At 39.0% G+C, this 15,608-nt stretch overlaps 1 protein-coding gene across 3 annotated transcripts in view; it reads left to right on the top strand.

Moving 5' to 3' along the window:
• Positions 1-15,608, top strand: part of Gfm2 (G elongation factor mitochondrial 2) — a 69,185-nt gene that overhangs the window by 34,259 nt on the left and 19,318 nt on the right. For all 3 annotated transcript variants that reach the window (XM_004643485.3, XM_023703658.1, XM_023703659.1), the window contains 9 exons: positions 719-807; positions 2,548-2,608; positions 2,752-2,931; positions 5,265-5,345; positions 7,178-7,326; positions 9,225-9,365; positions 9,442-9,541; positions 11,356-11,545; positions 14,918-14,994. In XM_004643485.3, the coding sequence (XP_004643542.1) occupies positions 719-807; positions 2,548-2,608; positions 2,752-2,931; positions 5,265-5,345; positions 7,178-7,326; positions 9,225-9,365; positions 9,442-9,541; positions 11,356-11,545; positions 14,918-14,994 (1,068 nt within the window). The remainder of the gene's footprint in view (positions 1-718; positions 808-2,547; positions 2,609-2,751; positions 2,932-5,264; positions 5,346-7,177; positions 7,327-9,224; positions 9,366-9,441; positions 9,542-11,355; positions 11,546-14,917; positions 14,995-15,608) is intronic.

Genomic DNA, 15,608 nt, shown 5'->3' with positions numbered 1-15,608 from the left:
GGAGTTCTTACACTAGGGAGACTATACGATATTTACACATGTGTGTCTGGTTTATTTCACTTATGAGTATATGTTCAAGTGGCATCCACTTCAATAAAAAGGCTTGCAATGAAAGGAGTTTTTATTCTTGCATGTTTCTGTTCATGGAAAGATAATGTTTCTTATTTCCCATATATCTTTCACCATAATTCATTCCCACATTAATTTTGAATGCATTGTAATGTCAAGCTTGCATTGATAGCTTTTAGGAGAAAAAAATATCTTCGTAGTCCTGGGGTGGGTCTGAATTAAGGCAAAAGTCCGTTTCACACAACAGAAATCTGACATTAAATTAGTTCAGTGTTGTGGCATATCCTAGGAAAAGTGAGGCTATGTGAAGCTTAGGCTTCGGATTCTCCATTCAGTATTCTTTCCGTGACTTGGTACACTCCCAAGTGTTGATTTTCTTTATGTGGAATCTACTTCACCCAAAATATTATCACACAATTTCAGGCACACTCTTTATCCCCCTTTATCACTTTCTCAGTTTTATTGATTGCAAAACAGTGACCCTAGAAGTATAAGTGTAGTGGAACTAATTTTGTCTTAGAGTCGGGCCTGATTCCATGGTGTGAAAGATTCTTGGATCTATTCATTCTGTAGCTAGTAATGTAGTTCTTTTGGTCCAGTGTGTGTATATCCAACGTGTCAGTGTTTTCTCCTTCCCTCTTTCCTTTAGGCCCAAACTCTCACAGTGTGGAGGCAAGCTGATAAACACAAGATACCTCGAATCTGCTTTTTAAATAAGATGGACAAAGCTGGGGCAAGGTATAGAGTGTATTTCTTTGTTTATCAAAGTGAACTTTTCATGGGCTACAGCCTAAGTTTAGAAGTAGTTACTCTTCCAACTAAGGTACAAATATTCTATGGAATCCTAATTCCATAAATAATTTCAGAGCAGCTAATCTTTAGGTTAAATAACAATATTAACAGAAAGCTGGTAAGTGGCAAATCATCTTCAATCTAATGTAGGCTGGGGAGATAGCTCAGTGGCTTAAGTGCCTGCCTGGCAAGTGTAAGGTCCCAAGTTCAATCCCTGGTACTGCGTGTCAGACTGTGCCAGCCCCAGAACCATGTGTGGTGGCGTACTCCTGGAATCCTAGCACTGGGGAGCCTGAGACAGGAGGATTACTACAAGTCCAAACTGTAGCAGGACCCTGTATCAATAATAATAATATCTATAGGTTAGGATTCAAAGTTTCCCAGGCACCCTGCTCCAAACTTTCTCCCTCTTAGCCCCACGCAGAACCAAGCCCCAAACCACAAAACAAGTATGCCTGACTTTGACCTGGGCAAGCAACCACAGAAACTCTCCTTTGTTAACATCGAAAGTCCCCCTCAGACCAGATTGCTCTGCCAAGATTGGCTCTCCCTCAGCTATTCCAGCCCACAAACACCAGCCCCCACCTCAAACACCTTAAATCCCTGTGCTTTGCCTTGTTCGTTGCTGTGTTGGTTCACTAGACAGCCAGCTTGCCTGCTGGCCCCAATAAATCTACTTGAATCAGAATGCCTGGTCTGGTCGATTGCATGGGTTTGTACCTACCATTTGGTGCCAAAACCTGGGAGGGGCTGGAATGAGCTGCATGTATATATCTGTCCATGGGCCAAGGATGGCAGGTAGACCGTGGGTAGCCAGCCTCAGAGCATAGGCATGGACAACATATGAATACCTAAGTGATAGCAGGTGCAGTGGCACATACCTGTGATCGCAGCACTTAGGAAACTGAAGCACAAAGATGCCAAGTTTGAGTCCAACTTGGGCAACTTAGTGAGAATGTGGCTCAAAATTAAAAGGGGTGAAGATTGTAGCTCAGTGTGAATGCCTTGGGTTCCACCCCCAGGTTCCCCCCCAAAAAATTGAAAACAACCTGAAAGTATAGAAGAATTAATCTCAAGAAAAGCTAATAGCTTTGTGTGATAATAAATCTGGTTGATTCAAATAAAATCTTGCATTTGAATCTTTAGTTTATTAACTTATGTGACCTTATTCTTACAAAAATTTTTAATTTATGTGTTACAGGGTCTCACTACACAGTTCAGATTCATAGTGAACCTCCTGTCTGAGCCTCCCCAGCACTGGGATTACAGGTGTATGCCACCATGCCTGGTGTCAGGGCTGGCAGGGCATGTGGTACAGGGGATTGAACTTGGGTCCTTGAGCTTGACCAGGAAGGCACTTAGACTACCGAGCTATCTCCCCAACCCCAATTCACTTTACTGTAACCTCATAGTTGACTTGCATGATGCTGGTAATACTACTGCTTCTACCACCACCACCATCACCACAACCACCAATAATAATAATCCCCTAAACGTTTGTGTGGCACTATTATGGTGGATATTTAATCACTGTTACCTGAAATTGGTGTGAAAGCTTATTCAAGAAACTGCTCTGTGGAAAACTGTTAAATGAGTACTCAGAATGAAGAGATTATTTTAGAGAACATGCTTAAACCTATTTTAAGAAATTTTGTCTATAACCAAGATTAATTTTGCTTCCCATAGTTTTAAGTATGCAGTTGAAAGCATCAAAGAAAAATTGAAGGCAAAGCCTTTGCTTTTACAGGTAAGTTGCATAAATGTCCATTTTTGGACAAAGTTGAGTTATAAATAAATGATAATAGATATTTTAGGGAAAGTGGCATAATTAAAAATTTGTTGTCTTTAATGGTGTTCTAAGTGAGCAATCAATCTTACTCTACTTTACAGCTACCAATTGGTGAAGCCAAAACTTTCAAAGGAGTGATAGATATAATAAATAAAGAGAAACTTGTTTGGAATTCTAATTCAGATGATGGAAAAGACTTTGAGAGAAAACCCCTCTTGGAAAAAAATGACCCTGAATTGCTAAAGGAGACTGTTGAAGCAAGGAATTCCCTAATTGAACAAGTAAAATATGCTTTGACTTTAAAATTGTAAATGAATATTTAGTAAAAACTTTTGGGTATATTATATTATGAAATTTTATATAAAATTACATAAAGAATGTATAAAGTACATATATACACGTATGTACGTGTATGTATGTATAAAAAATGAGTTTGTTTTGAATTTGGTGCTGGGGGTTGATGTTAAGTATACACTGTACCACTAAGTGATGTCTTCTAGCTCCCCAATGTCTTATTTTAAATTTATTTTTTATTTTGGTTTTCTTTATGGCTTATTACAAGTGTTTATATCCATAAAGAACTTAGTTTTGCATGTTAGTGAACTTGGATTAAACAGAATGATACTATTTGTATTTTATTACTTTTGCTTCATATTGTGTTGAAAATTCACCCCAGTTGCTGGGTATGCAGTTTATTCATTTTCATTATTATGTATTATTCCAGTATATGGTTGTACCAGATTTTTTTTTTTCCTTTTTTTCTTTGCGGAACTGGGGATTGAACTCAGGCCCTTGCACTTGCTAGGCAAGTTGCTTATTCTGCTGAGCTATCTCCCTGGCCCCTTTTTTTCTTCTTTTTTTATGTATTTAGTACAGGGTCTACAGGATCTCACTATGAAGATTGGACTTGTGGTGATCCTCCTGTTTTCAGCCTCCCAAGTACTGGGATTACAGGCACATACCACCACGCCCAGTCTCAATTGCCATCTCAGCTTGCTCCGGGGGCGGGATCGTCACCCACCTGGGGATCAAACCCTGGCCCCTGCATCTTCCTAAACAGGCACTTTGATCCGTTGAGCTGTCTGGCCAGCCTATTTGTACCAGATTTATTGTCTGTTTGCCTAAACATGGACTTTGTGGTGGGATTTTTGCTATAACAGACAGTATTGCTACAAAACATCTTCATAGCTTCTGTGTACATATGCAGGAGTTTCTTAAGTGTTAAATTTAGAATTGCTGGGTCAGAGAAATTGCCAGTCTTCTACCATAACAGATAGCGAATTATTGGGAAATTAAAAAATAATTTAGTTAGCATATACTGCTGGATCGCCTATATCCTAAAATTTAATATAAAATTAATATAAGATTAAATATATAAATAATACAAACTTAAAATAATAAAATTTAATATAAAATAGCACTTTTGTTAGTTTTTGTCATATTTATATTATACTGCTAATGTATAGAGCAATAAGTGAAACATACCAGAATCCTTGTATCCTAGAGTAGGAAAAAAAATTGTTTTTGAGCCCATTGATTTTTCACTTAAAAATTGATTTCTTCAGCCATCTTTTGTAATTCTGTTATCCAACTTAAAATACATTGAAATGTGGTAAATGTGTAGGAAATTTACCATCGCAGTCGCTTTAAGTACAATTGAACAGTTGTTCACTTACCACATGTTTTGACGCATGACTGGAATTAGATGATCTGCACTCTTCACAGTGGCCACTAGAGGTGGGTGCCGTTGTTTGCTGTGAGGAGCTAACGTAGAGTGCAGGATACAGTGTGACAAACTCATTTCCAGGCCATCCCATTTCAGAAGCTAGGCTTCATCACGCGCACGTGCGCATGCACGCATGCATGCACACAATGCTGGGAGGGAGTAGGGAGATTTCTGCAGAAATTAACTCTTGTGTTTATCTCACCAGGTGTGAATTTTTTTCCATATACTGTCGATTTATGAAGTTGGTTTATTTATTTACTTACTTATTTCAGAACCGGGGATTGAACTCAGATCCTTGCGTTTGCCAGTCAAGCGCTTATCCTATTGAGCCATCTCCCCGGCCCCTGAAGTTGGTTTATTTGTCAGCTGAATTAATCTTGTTCCATATAGTCAAGGATTAGAAAAGTATGAATTAGAGAACTGCATTTCATTAAATAATGCTAATATTCCTCATGTTTTCCTTCATTGTGTGATTACACTAAGATTGGTTCTTTCAGTTACTTTCTTGGAAAAATCTGAAGATCATTTAAAATGTTAGGTACCAGCTGAAGCTTCCTATTAACTAAAACACCTACATTTATCTAAAACCAGCAATCCATTGTGTGTGTTATTAGGGTCTATAAAATATGCGGTTTTGTTTGTTTCTTTGAGCATTCTTGAGTAGATATTCTTTTACTGATGTGTTTTACCAGGCTCTGGCTTTCTGTAAATTTAGGAATCTCATAATAGCATTAGCTTCAATTTCCAATTTCCTTTTTTAAAAGAAAAATTAAACGTGAAGAGTTGTTTAGCTTGAATAAGGCAGATAGTGCATATTTGTAGTACTTAGACAAATTAATAGTTATGAAAAGAAATGCAGGTTATACAACTTAAAGCCTTTTTTTGTAGGTTGCAGATTTGGATGATGAATTTGCTGACTTGGTTTTAGGTGAATTTAGTGAAAATTTTGATTTGCTACCAGCTGAAAAGGTAATTACATTATTCAGTAGTTTTCTAAAATTTTACTGATTGAATGTAGTTTGATTTTCCTTAGTTATGTTTGCTTTTCTAACTTTAGTTACTATCAGGAAATACTGACCTCAAAATTAAGATAAAGTCACTGAAAGAGGTACTCAAGCTTTTGCATACATACTTTACAGAATTAACGGTTGTGCTTTTCCTGCACACAGGCCGGACGGTTAGTCACTCGTCCTCTAGCATTTCCTCCTCATTCTGATCAATTCCGGAGGGTGTTTAGGGAAATCACAGGCAGAAAATTTGTACTGAAGTCCAGGCTACTACAAAGTCATTTTGCTCAGATTTGTTTTCTGAGTCAGTTATACTTTTGCATGGGATTGAACTCAGGACCCTGTGCTTGCCAGGCAAGTGCTTATTCTACTGCGCTATCTCCCTGGCTCCTCTTTTTTAAAAAAATATTTTTAGCATCAAATGTGAGAAGAGGTGTGCAAGATATTCATAGTAGTTAATTGTAGGAGCTAGATTCTGCTGGGCACTCCCCCCCCCATGAACTTGACAAATTTATTTTTTACTTTCCTTTATGAGACATAAGAGTACATCAAGTAGTCAGGTATAAAATGATGAGTGCAACAAATTCACTTTAAAGATCTTCTGTAAAAATAGGGGCTGGGTGTGACAGTGCACACCTGTAATCCCAGCACTGTGGAAGCTAAGCCAGGAGGATTGCTGTATATTCAAGGCCAGCGTGAAGACCCTGTCTTTAAAAAAAAGACAAAACAAAACAAGGACTGAGGCATCATTTTAGTCACTTGAAATGAAATGTAGAAAAATGATTTTTTCCTTTAAATGAAAACATTTTTTAAACTTTTAATATTTAAAATGTTTAAACATGTTTTATTATACCCTAGTCCATGTCATGTGAATTTTGTTTTTAGAGAACTCACTCTAAAGTGGAATTGACCTACCAGTTCTCATTAATCGCTTATAAATTTTTCTTGGTTCTTGAGGTCTTGGATTTCTTTTTTGTACCAGGAATCAAACTTGGGACCTTGCACTAGCCAGGCAGGAGCCGTACTGAGCTGTGTCCTTGGCCCTGCTTCCTCTTTTTTGACATTGATTTTCTTCTGGATTTTAATTCATTTGAAAAAATTGTATTTTTATTCTTGACCAGTTCTAGTAGCTATCAATGTTGAATCACAACAGTATTAATTCATTTGTTCAAAAAAAATACTTTTTAACACAAATCTTAAACTTTTCTAGTTTCTGGGAGTTTAGTGGTATTTTCATGGGGGTTACTCAAATGCTCATAGGGATTTTACATTCTATAAGAGACAGATAGTAAGCACATATTTTTAAATAAAGGACCATTTTGTATTTAAAAAATATATGTATATACAAAATAGGATAAATAGCTACTTTCTCTTAGTTCAATGAGAAGTAAGGTTTGTACTAATACTGTTTAGACAAAATATATCTGCATCTTGTCCTCTGAATAATGAAGACAACAATATGCAATGTATTAATTATATTAACTGTCCTAACCTGTTTTGAAACTTTCATTGCTGTTTTTTTCTCGTTAAAATGAATTAAAAAATTTAAAAAAATAATATTACAAAGACAAAGTTTTAAAAAAGAAAAAAAAAAAAAAGAAAGTAAACACATATCTTAACAGGCCAGGTAGTGATTGGTATTATAACGAAAAATAAAGCCATAAAGAATAATGGAAATGCGGTTAGGAGTGTTGTTTCACAGGGTAGTTAGGGGAGACCTCTGATTCTGAGAGTCTGGCAGAGATCAGGATGCTGGACATGAAGTACATGTTTACTTGTATCTCTGCTGTGTAGCTACAGGCTGCAATACGCAGAGTGACGCTGACTCAGACAGCAGTGCCCGTGCTGTGTGGAAGCGCCCTGAAAAACAAAGCCGTACAGCCCCTGTTGGATGCTGTTACTATGTACTTGCCATCACCTGAGGAACGGAACTATGACTTTCTGTAAGTACCTAGGTGACTCCTACAGCCTTCGAAAAACTAGTAGGTCAAGACGAGTAAGCCTGGTTTGAGAAAAAGTAGTTAAATCACTGCTTTAGAATAGCAATGGTGAAGAATGTCTTGCTGCCCCAGAACCTTGGGTGCGCCATACGGGTCCTGAAACGGAATATGGTGGTGCACACCTGTAATCCCAGCACTAGCAAGGCTGAGACAGGTGGATCACTATGAGTCAGAACTGTGTAATGAGACCCTATGTATAAAATTAAGTTAAACTAATTAAAAAAGGTCTTTGTAAATTCCTAATTTAGAGCCATAATAACTTATATTTGAAACTTTGCTTGAAAAATTACATAGTAACTCTTACTTTTTTTATCATCTTCTATAAGCTGTCATGTTTACATATGGAATTAACAAACTGTAACTTCACCATGTGTGAGTAAATGTCAACCATGTTAAACATTCGATAGATTTATGTAGATTTCAGGACTTTTTTATAAGCTCAATGTAGTTTGTAGCTATAAAGAAAGATCCTGTCACTACCAGTTTTATTTTTGAATAGTAAATTCTAAGCATTATGCCAACTAGCAGAGAAGTGGGCTTTAGTTCTATTAGCTAGGACATTAATAACTTCATTTTAAATGGAAACGTATCATGGTGATGTGGTTATGAACATGTGCTGTTTGATTTAAATACCAGCACTTCCAAGTTGCTTAGCGTCTTCACCTATAAAATTCAGAGAGTAAGACTTATCTGTTGGGTTGTATAAAAATTTCGTGAACTTGGGGCTGGTGAGATGGCTCAGTGATCTAAAGCACCTACTTAGAACAAGCTTAGCGAAGCACAGGGACTGCGGTTCAATCCCCCAGCACCACATGCCTGCCAGCCCCGCCCCCGGTGGGCTGAGCTGGCCACACACACACACACACAAATAAATAAATAAAATTTTAAAAAATTTAGTGAACTAAAACTGAGCACAAGGACAGTGTAGGTATATGGTAAGCTCTCTATATTTACTAAAGTGAAAAATTGGAAGAACTAAGAATAAGATTAGATGGTTCACTAGAATAAGTGCTTCCCTGGCAAGTGCAAGGGCCTGAGTTATCCCCAGTTCCACATTAAAAAAAAAAAAAAAAGAATAAGATTAGAGAGGTACTATGTTGACATATTTAACCGACTTAAGTCATAGACTTTTTTGAGACTAATCTTCTTAGAAAAATGCATCTATGCACCAAATTTGGCAATTTCAGGAAAATTCAGCCTTTCTAAAAACTATCAGTAAACACAAATAAGAATGTTGATGGTATAAACAACTTTAGGTTTGTAGAATTCTAGTTATGCAGCTGGACAGAAAGCGAGGGGAGAGAGTAAATGCTGAAAGGTACCTACTGGTTTATCCTTTTTAGGTTTCTTGAGAAGCGTATGCTGTTCTCAGATATACTTCTGAAGGAGAGAGCTCTTGGCTTTGACATAATTTACAGTTAGAGGTAATAATGGGACAAGAATTTGTTGGTTTTAGCTTTTAAGGCATAACCATATCTCAAATAATGTAGTCCATGGAAGAGAAGCACACTGGGCTGGCCAAATAGCTCAGCAGATTAAAGTGCTTGCAAGCAGGCGCAGGGGCCAGGGGTTCGATCCCCTGGCATTGTGGTGCGTGCCTGTAACCGCAGCTCTTGGGAAGCTGTAAGCAGGCTGATCACTATGAGTCCGATGTAGTAGTGAGACCTTGAACATCCTGTAGACCCTTCCCTAAAATACAAAAAAAAGGAAGAGAAGCACGCTGACATTGCTTACTGGCTGGGACAAGAGGGATCTTCTCTGCAGTGATTCTGATTTGGTCTGTACAGACCAGTGGACAGTGCATCTTATGGGCCTTTGTGGAATGTCCTTTTATTTTCTAGGCAGTGGTATAACGGTGACTTATGTGCATTGGCATTTAAAGTTCTCCACGACAAGCAGCGGGGCCCACTGGTTTTTATACGCATTTACTCAGGCATGCTAAAACCCCAGTCAGCTATCCATAATATTAATGGAAATTGCACGTAAGTAGAAGCTTAGGTTGTTTAAAACAACTCATTTTTAAAAAACCCTTTTCTAATATAAATCATGGTTTTACAGGGAGAGAATAAGTCGTCTGCTTTTGCCATTTGCTGACCAACATATAGAAATCCCTTCACTAACTGCTGGCAACATTGCTTTGACTGTTGGGCTTAAACATGTAAGTGACCAAATGTCTTCTCAGAAATAATGTATAAATGTTTAGTTATAGGGAGGTATTTTGTAGTAGCAAAAATCTGTAAATCTAGACTCTTCCAGCAATAGGATACTGACAATTGCAGCCTATTCATCAACAAGGTTGAATATCATACATTTGATAGAAAATTATAGAACATAGAATGGATTGTATTTATATTCACGAAGTTCAAATCTAAGTAAATATATAATTTATAGGTACATATGTATGTCTTAAACTTAAGTAGTGTTCCCATTGTATTTTTGCCTGTGTTCATCATTGCAGAAAATTTAACCTTATAACTCAATGGAAAATAATTTAAAATATTTTGCTAATTGAAGGCTCCATGAGGACAAGTATTTTTGTTTCTTTTGCTCACAATTCTGTCCTGTCTGTAGATCAGTGCTTGCATGAAGTAGGCACTGCGTAGACACCTGTAGTGTGAACAGGTGAAAATATTTGGATGTTGTGTCTATTTTTGGTGGGTTAAAATTAAAGACATTTTCTATTGGTATATTCAGATATATTTTCATTAATTTTAGTGTATCTGTCATTTGGGTTGCTTTTAACATTTTAAACTCTTGGTGGTTAATTGTAAACTTCAGAATTCTGAAGTAGAAAATTCCCATACTCTGGAAATTGAACTCTGGTATTAAAGTGTCCCCTCTGTCTACCTGGGTCCTGTACATATATATATATGAAGGAGCTCCACAAATTGCTTAACAGAACTGTCTTTATAGAGAAGGAAATTGGCATGGAATTTTATGATATAAAAGATTGGAACTCAATGGGGGGAATGGCTCAGTGGAATAAGCGCTTCCCTGGCAAGGGCAAAGGCCTGGGAAAAAATTTTAAAAAATAAAACATTGGAACTCAAGATGTAGTTTTAGGACTGCAGAGATAGCTCAGAGGTCTAAGCATCTGCCTAGGCAAGCGCAAGGACCTAGGTTTGATCCCTGGTACCAGGGATCCCATTCCATGACAACCCTGCTTCTGGCACACTGAGCCCGCCACCAAGACGGGGTCTGGTGGTGCATGCCTGTAATCCCAGTGCTGGGGAGGTTGACACAGGAGAATCACTATGAGTCTCAGCTACGTAGTGAGACCCTGTATCAAATACATTAAAAAAAAAATGTAGTTCTAAAAATAACTGTAGGGCCAGGGAGATGGCTCAGTGGAATAAGTGCTTCCCTAGCAAGCGCAAGGGTCTGAGTTCAATCCCCGGTTCCGCCAAAAAAATAAAAAAATAAAAAATAACTGTATTCTACATGGAAGCTATCAGTTCTGCATGATCAAGTTATTCTGCTTTATTGTATATTTTAGTTAGAGAATTTTCTGTAAAATAGTAATTCTATTCTTACTGGTATTAAAGCATTATAAAGGATTTCTCCTGTACCTTTCTTGTTATGACTGAAATTTTAACTGCGTACATTTATTTTGCCAAATGAACTTTGGTGGTGTGTTGTGCATATGTATATCTGTTTTATTGTTTATTAGAATTTATTACAGTGATATTTAGGATAAAATTCTTTTTTTTTTTTTCCTTTTTGTGGAACTGGGGATTGAACGCAGGCCCTTGCGCTTGCCAGGGAAGCAGTTATTCTACTGAGCCATCTCTCCGGCCCTAGGATAAAATTCTTACCCAAGTAAAATGAGCTTTCCTTCTACAAAGTTTCAGAGAGCTTTGTAGATTTATTTCTCTTAAGCTCTGGAGATAAAAAAGCGGCACATTCAGTTTTTTATCTGGTAGCTGTTAGTGGCAGAGGTACTGTTGTTTACACCGTCTTGTTTGCTCACAGACGGCCACTGGAGACACCCTTGTGTACTCTAAGTCCAGTGCACTGGCTGCAGCTCAGCGAGCCAAGAGAGAGGGAGAAAAGCAGCAGAGCCAGAGCAGCGGAGTGGAGAGCCTGCTCCTGGCCGGGGTGGAGGTCCCAGAGCCAGTCTTCTTCTGTACCATAGAGCCCCCATCGGTGGCCACACAGCCAGGTACGGTGTGGATCAGTGAGGGAGTGTCCTGACATGCTGAGTAAAATGCAATATACCCGCAAGGATTTCTTGTGCGATTGTGCGATTGGATTTGAACTTACTGGTATGCATTTCTTGAGGTTGGCCTAGTTTTTTACTGAGGTATTTTTAGTTTTACAGATTCTTCTGTATTTTTCTTTTCTTATATCTTGGCCATTTTTCTCATATTCCTTACTGTTGTTCTTCCAGTGTTAGCTATAAGCTTATAAGTAAGTGGGCTTACTTGTACTCTGTTCAATCAGATAGTTGATTACTCAAATTATTTTTTTTAAGGGTTTTTTTGGAGGGTGGTTTGTGCAGGGTATCACTGTGGAGCTCGGATTTGTAGTGAGCCTCCTGATTTCTGCCTCCCTACTGCTGGGATTACAGGTGCGCCACCACACCCAGACTCCATTGCTGTCTCAGTGCACCCAAGGGTGGGGCCAGCACCAAATTATTCATTTATAAAAATGGCCATTTATTTTGTTTTCTAGCAAAATAATCCAGTGAAGAAATTTATATATTAACTATGCAGTCCTGTGATGATGATGTGAGGCTCAGTGAACCCTTGGGGTTCCTGAAGGCAGGAAAGGTGTAAGGGGTGAAGATGTACTCCCTTCTGTCTAACATTTCTTAGGTCATTGGCCAACACTGCTTGCAGAGGAGTCTGGTAAAAGCAGTCTTTTGCTAGGTATAGTGGCTGTAATCTAATATTGCAAAAGAAGAAAAATAAGAGTATGCATTATACACCCATAGGGAAGTAGTTTTAATGTCTTAGAGATGCTGTGCTCTTTTTGCATTGCTGTATCTTTTCACTCTATTCTCCTTCACATTATAAGAGTGACTCTGACTAAGTATGCTTGGAAAATGTTTGCTTTTCTTTAGGCTTCAGCTCAAGCATCACCTTTCTGTGAGGCTGTTGATGAATGCCTATATTAGATTAAGGAAAAGCTTAGTTTTGCTTTCCTTGAAAACAAGTTGAATGTATATAGATTGTGGAAAAACAAAGGAAATCTTTATTCCCACTCCATGGCTTCCCGAGGACCTAATGGAGAAGAGAAAGTCCTAGCCATGCAGCAGTTCCAGGGCCTTGCTTCCCCCCATGCCATTTGCATGACAGAAATCGAAGTGCAGGTAGAGGAGAGCCCTAAATTCTGAGGGCGGCTGGATCTTTTTTAGCCATTTGGTTCAGGAACAGCACTGAAGTTAAAACGGGTAAAGCAGCGGTTTTCTTGTTTCTTAGAGTGCCTTTTGGCACTTTTTGCATTGCCTTCCAATTCTGATGGTATGAGGGCCTGCCCCTTAGCTCAGTTTAAGTGGCTGCTCATGCAAATGCAGTCAGGCGCAGAATACTGAGTTTCGATCCCCTGCTCCACCTGCCTTATCAGACCTGTCCTTCAGGCAGCCTGAGCCACTGGGGGCGGGGAAGGGGGGAATCCAATTCAGATCAGCAATACCGGCCCATGACCTCCAGACAGCAGTTCCAGGAGGCTTGGTTTTCACATTGAAGAGCACCTTGGGTGTGTAACTGACAATGTTAGCTCATTAACCTGTAGGGTGGCTCCCATCCTTTCCTTCAGTTCATCTTTTGTGTGCTGAACTTCTAAGATCTTTATTGTATAAAGGAGAGTATACTTATCAGTTAATTGTATGTAAGTATCATTTCACTTTAGATGACATGTTTAATACAAAGAATATCTTTGTATTTCCTCTGAGGTTGTGTTATTATATCGTGGAAGGATTGGACTAGTATTTGGTTATTTATAGTGTAATTTTATCTGCACTTAGCCCCCTCATTACTGCCAGTGTTTTTTTTTTAATCTTTTGTTTATTTATTTGATACAGGGTTTACTATGCAGCTCAGACTCGTAGTGATCCCCCTGTCTCAGCTTCCCCAGCACTGGAATTACAGGTGTGCAGCACCATGCCTGGTTTTGGTGGCCAGCATGGAGCGCCCAGGGTTCCAGGGCTGACATGGCATGCGGTACTGAGAATCAAACCCGGATCCTTGCGCTTGCCAGGCAGGTGCTTAGACCACTGAGCTGTCTCCCCAGGCCCACTACCAGCATTTCTAAAGGCATTCGGCTTTTCAGTTGGTTCCTAGGTTGATCTTTGTAAAATATAATCAAATGATGTTATTGCCCCTTCAAAAGCAAAGCCCTTCAGTGGCTTCCTGGTGCAGATCCCAACTTCTTACCGTGATCCACGAGCCTGTGTATGGAGTGATCTCCACTGTACATCTCATCTAATGGTACACCTTCATTTGTGTGTGATGCGAGGAGTTAAAGCCCGGACTCACACATTAGACAGCCACTTTACCACTGAGCTACGCCCTTACCCCATTACCCACCAAGCTCTGACAACGGGCTTCTTGCTGCTTTTCTGTACCGTGTACCACCATTCTATCCAAAGCTAGTTTTCTTCAGGCTTTTGCTTATAAGTGTCTTCTTTTTTCTATCTTCTCCTGAATTGTTCTGGAGAAACTCTTTCAGATCACCTACTCTCAGATAACCTCCCATCATTATATCACGCTTTTTTCTCTTTCTTTCTTTCTTTCTTTCTTTCTTTCTTTCTTTCTTTCTTTTTTTTTTTTTTTTTTTTTTTTTTTTTTTTTTTTTTTGTGGTAGCAGGGATTGAACTCAGGACCCTATGCTTGCCAGGGAAGCGCTTATTCTACTGAGCCATCTCCCTGGCCCCATGCTTTATTCTTTATGGAGCATTTTTGGCTCTTTGAAATTTTCTGTCTTAGTCACTTTCCTGTTGCTGAGACACAGAACCCAATACCTAAAACTTAAAGAAGGAGAGGTTTCTTTTGGCTCACCTATTTATTTATTTATTGCTTTAGTTTTGATTCAGGGTTACAATATGTAGTTCAGACCGGCCTTGAATTCACTATGTAGCCCAGGCTGTTCTCATACTTGTAGTGATCCTCCTGCTTCAGCCTCCTAGGTGCTGGGATTGCAGGTGTGCACCACCACACAAAGCTGGCTCATCTTTTCACAGTTGGCTGGCTCCGGGGCAGGAGGGCAAGGTGAAGGGCCCACTTCATGGTGGCTTGGAAAAAGAAGGGCACAATCGAGGAGGTAGGAGGAGGTACACCCTACAGGGTCACTCCCCCTCCAACCGCCCTGTCGAACCAGGCCTCACCTAACATCACAGGTAGGTCCAGGGTTCCGTGAACCACTCCTGTCCGAAAGCCACCTGTGAGGACATGGGGCTCTTGGGAGACATCTGGATATAAGCCATAACATTTTTCAGAATCTGTCTGCTGTTCATCTATTTTCTGTACTAGGACATATAGTAAGTTACCTGGAAAATGAAATGCCAAGAAAACTGTTGTTGTTTATGTCCCAGATTTGGATCATGCATTGAAATGCCTTCAGCGTGAAGATCCCAGTTTGAAAGTGAAGCTCGATCCTGACTCTGGACAAGTATGCATATTATTTCAGAGCCCTAGAAATCTCCTTGTGACAGAAGTTGCGTGTATATGTGTGGACATATGCATATATATAAAACACTCATTGGTCTGTGCTCCTGAACCAGCCTTCTTCTTGATTTGTAGTAGAAATTCCCATTTATTTAGGTTGAGTGTCAAACTAAGTAGTCTCCTCAGTTTCCTAATATACTTCACACAGAGACTACCCCCTAGGATTTAGGTCCTCTATAAAACTGCCTTTGAAAAGATTTGGAAATAAGATTGTGCTTGAAGGTAAAGCCTGAGCCTCTCACAGCAAGGCTTGTAGAAGCACCATATGTAGGAGGGAGAGCTGAAAAGCACTTTAATACCACATGACATGGACTGGAGTGATGGATTAGAACTGAGCATTGTGGGAAAATCAGGGTTCTATACAGTAGAGGAACAGAGGTTCCTGATTCGTCAAGAAAAAAATAACCTGCATTCTTTGCATTTTTTCCTTAGGGCAGGGTTTTGTTTTTTCTTTGTTTTTTTTTAAGATTGTAAAAGGAAATCCTTTAAAAATACAAGGTTTGTCTTTTTTTCCCCATAATTTTATTGAGAAACAAATAGCAATGAGACAGTTTCAAA

Source organism: Octodon degus, unplaced genomic scaffold (genome assembly GCF_000260255.1).
Source record: "Octodon degus isolate 3935 unplaced genomic scaffold, OctDeg1.0 scaffold00177, whole genome shotgun sequence".
Lineage (NCBI taxonomy): Eukaryota > Metazoa > Chordata > Mammalia > Rodentia > Octodontidae > Octodon > Octodon degus.
The sequence above is the reverse complement of the archived record's forward strand: the minus strand, read 5'-3'. Positions and strand labels throughout refer to the sequence as shown.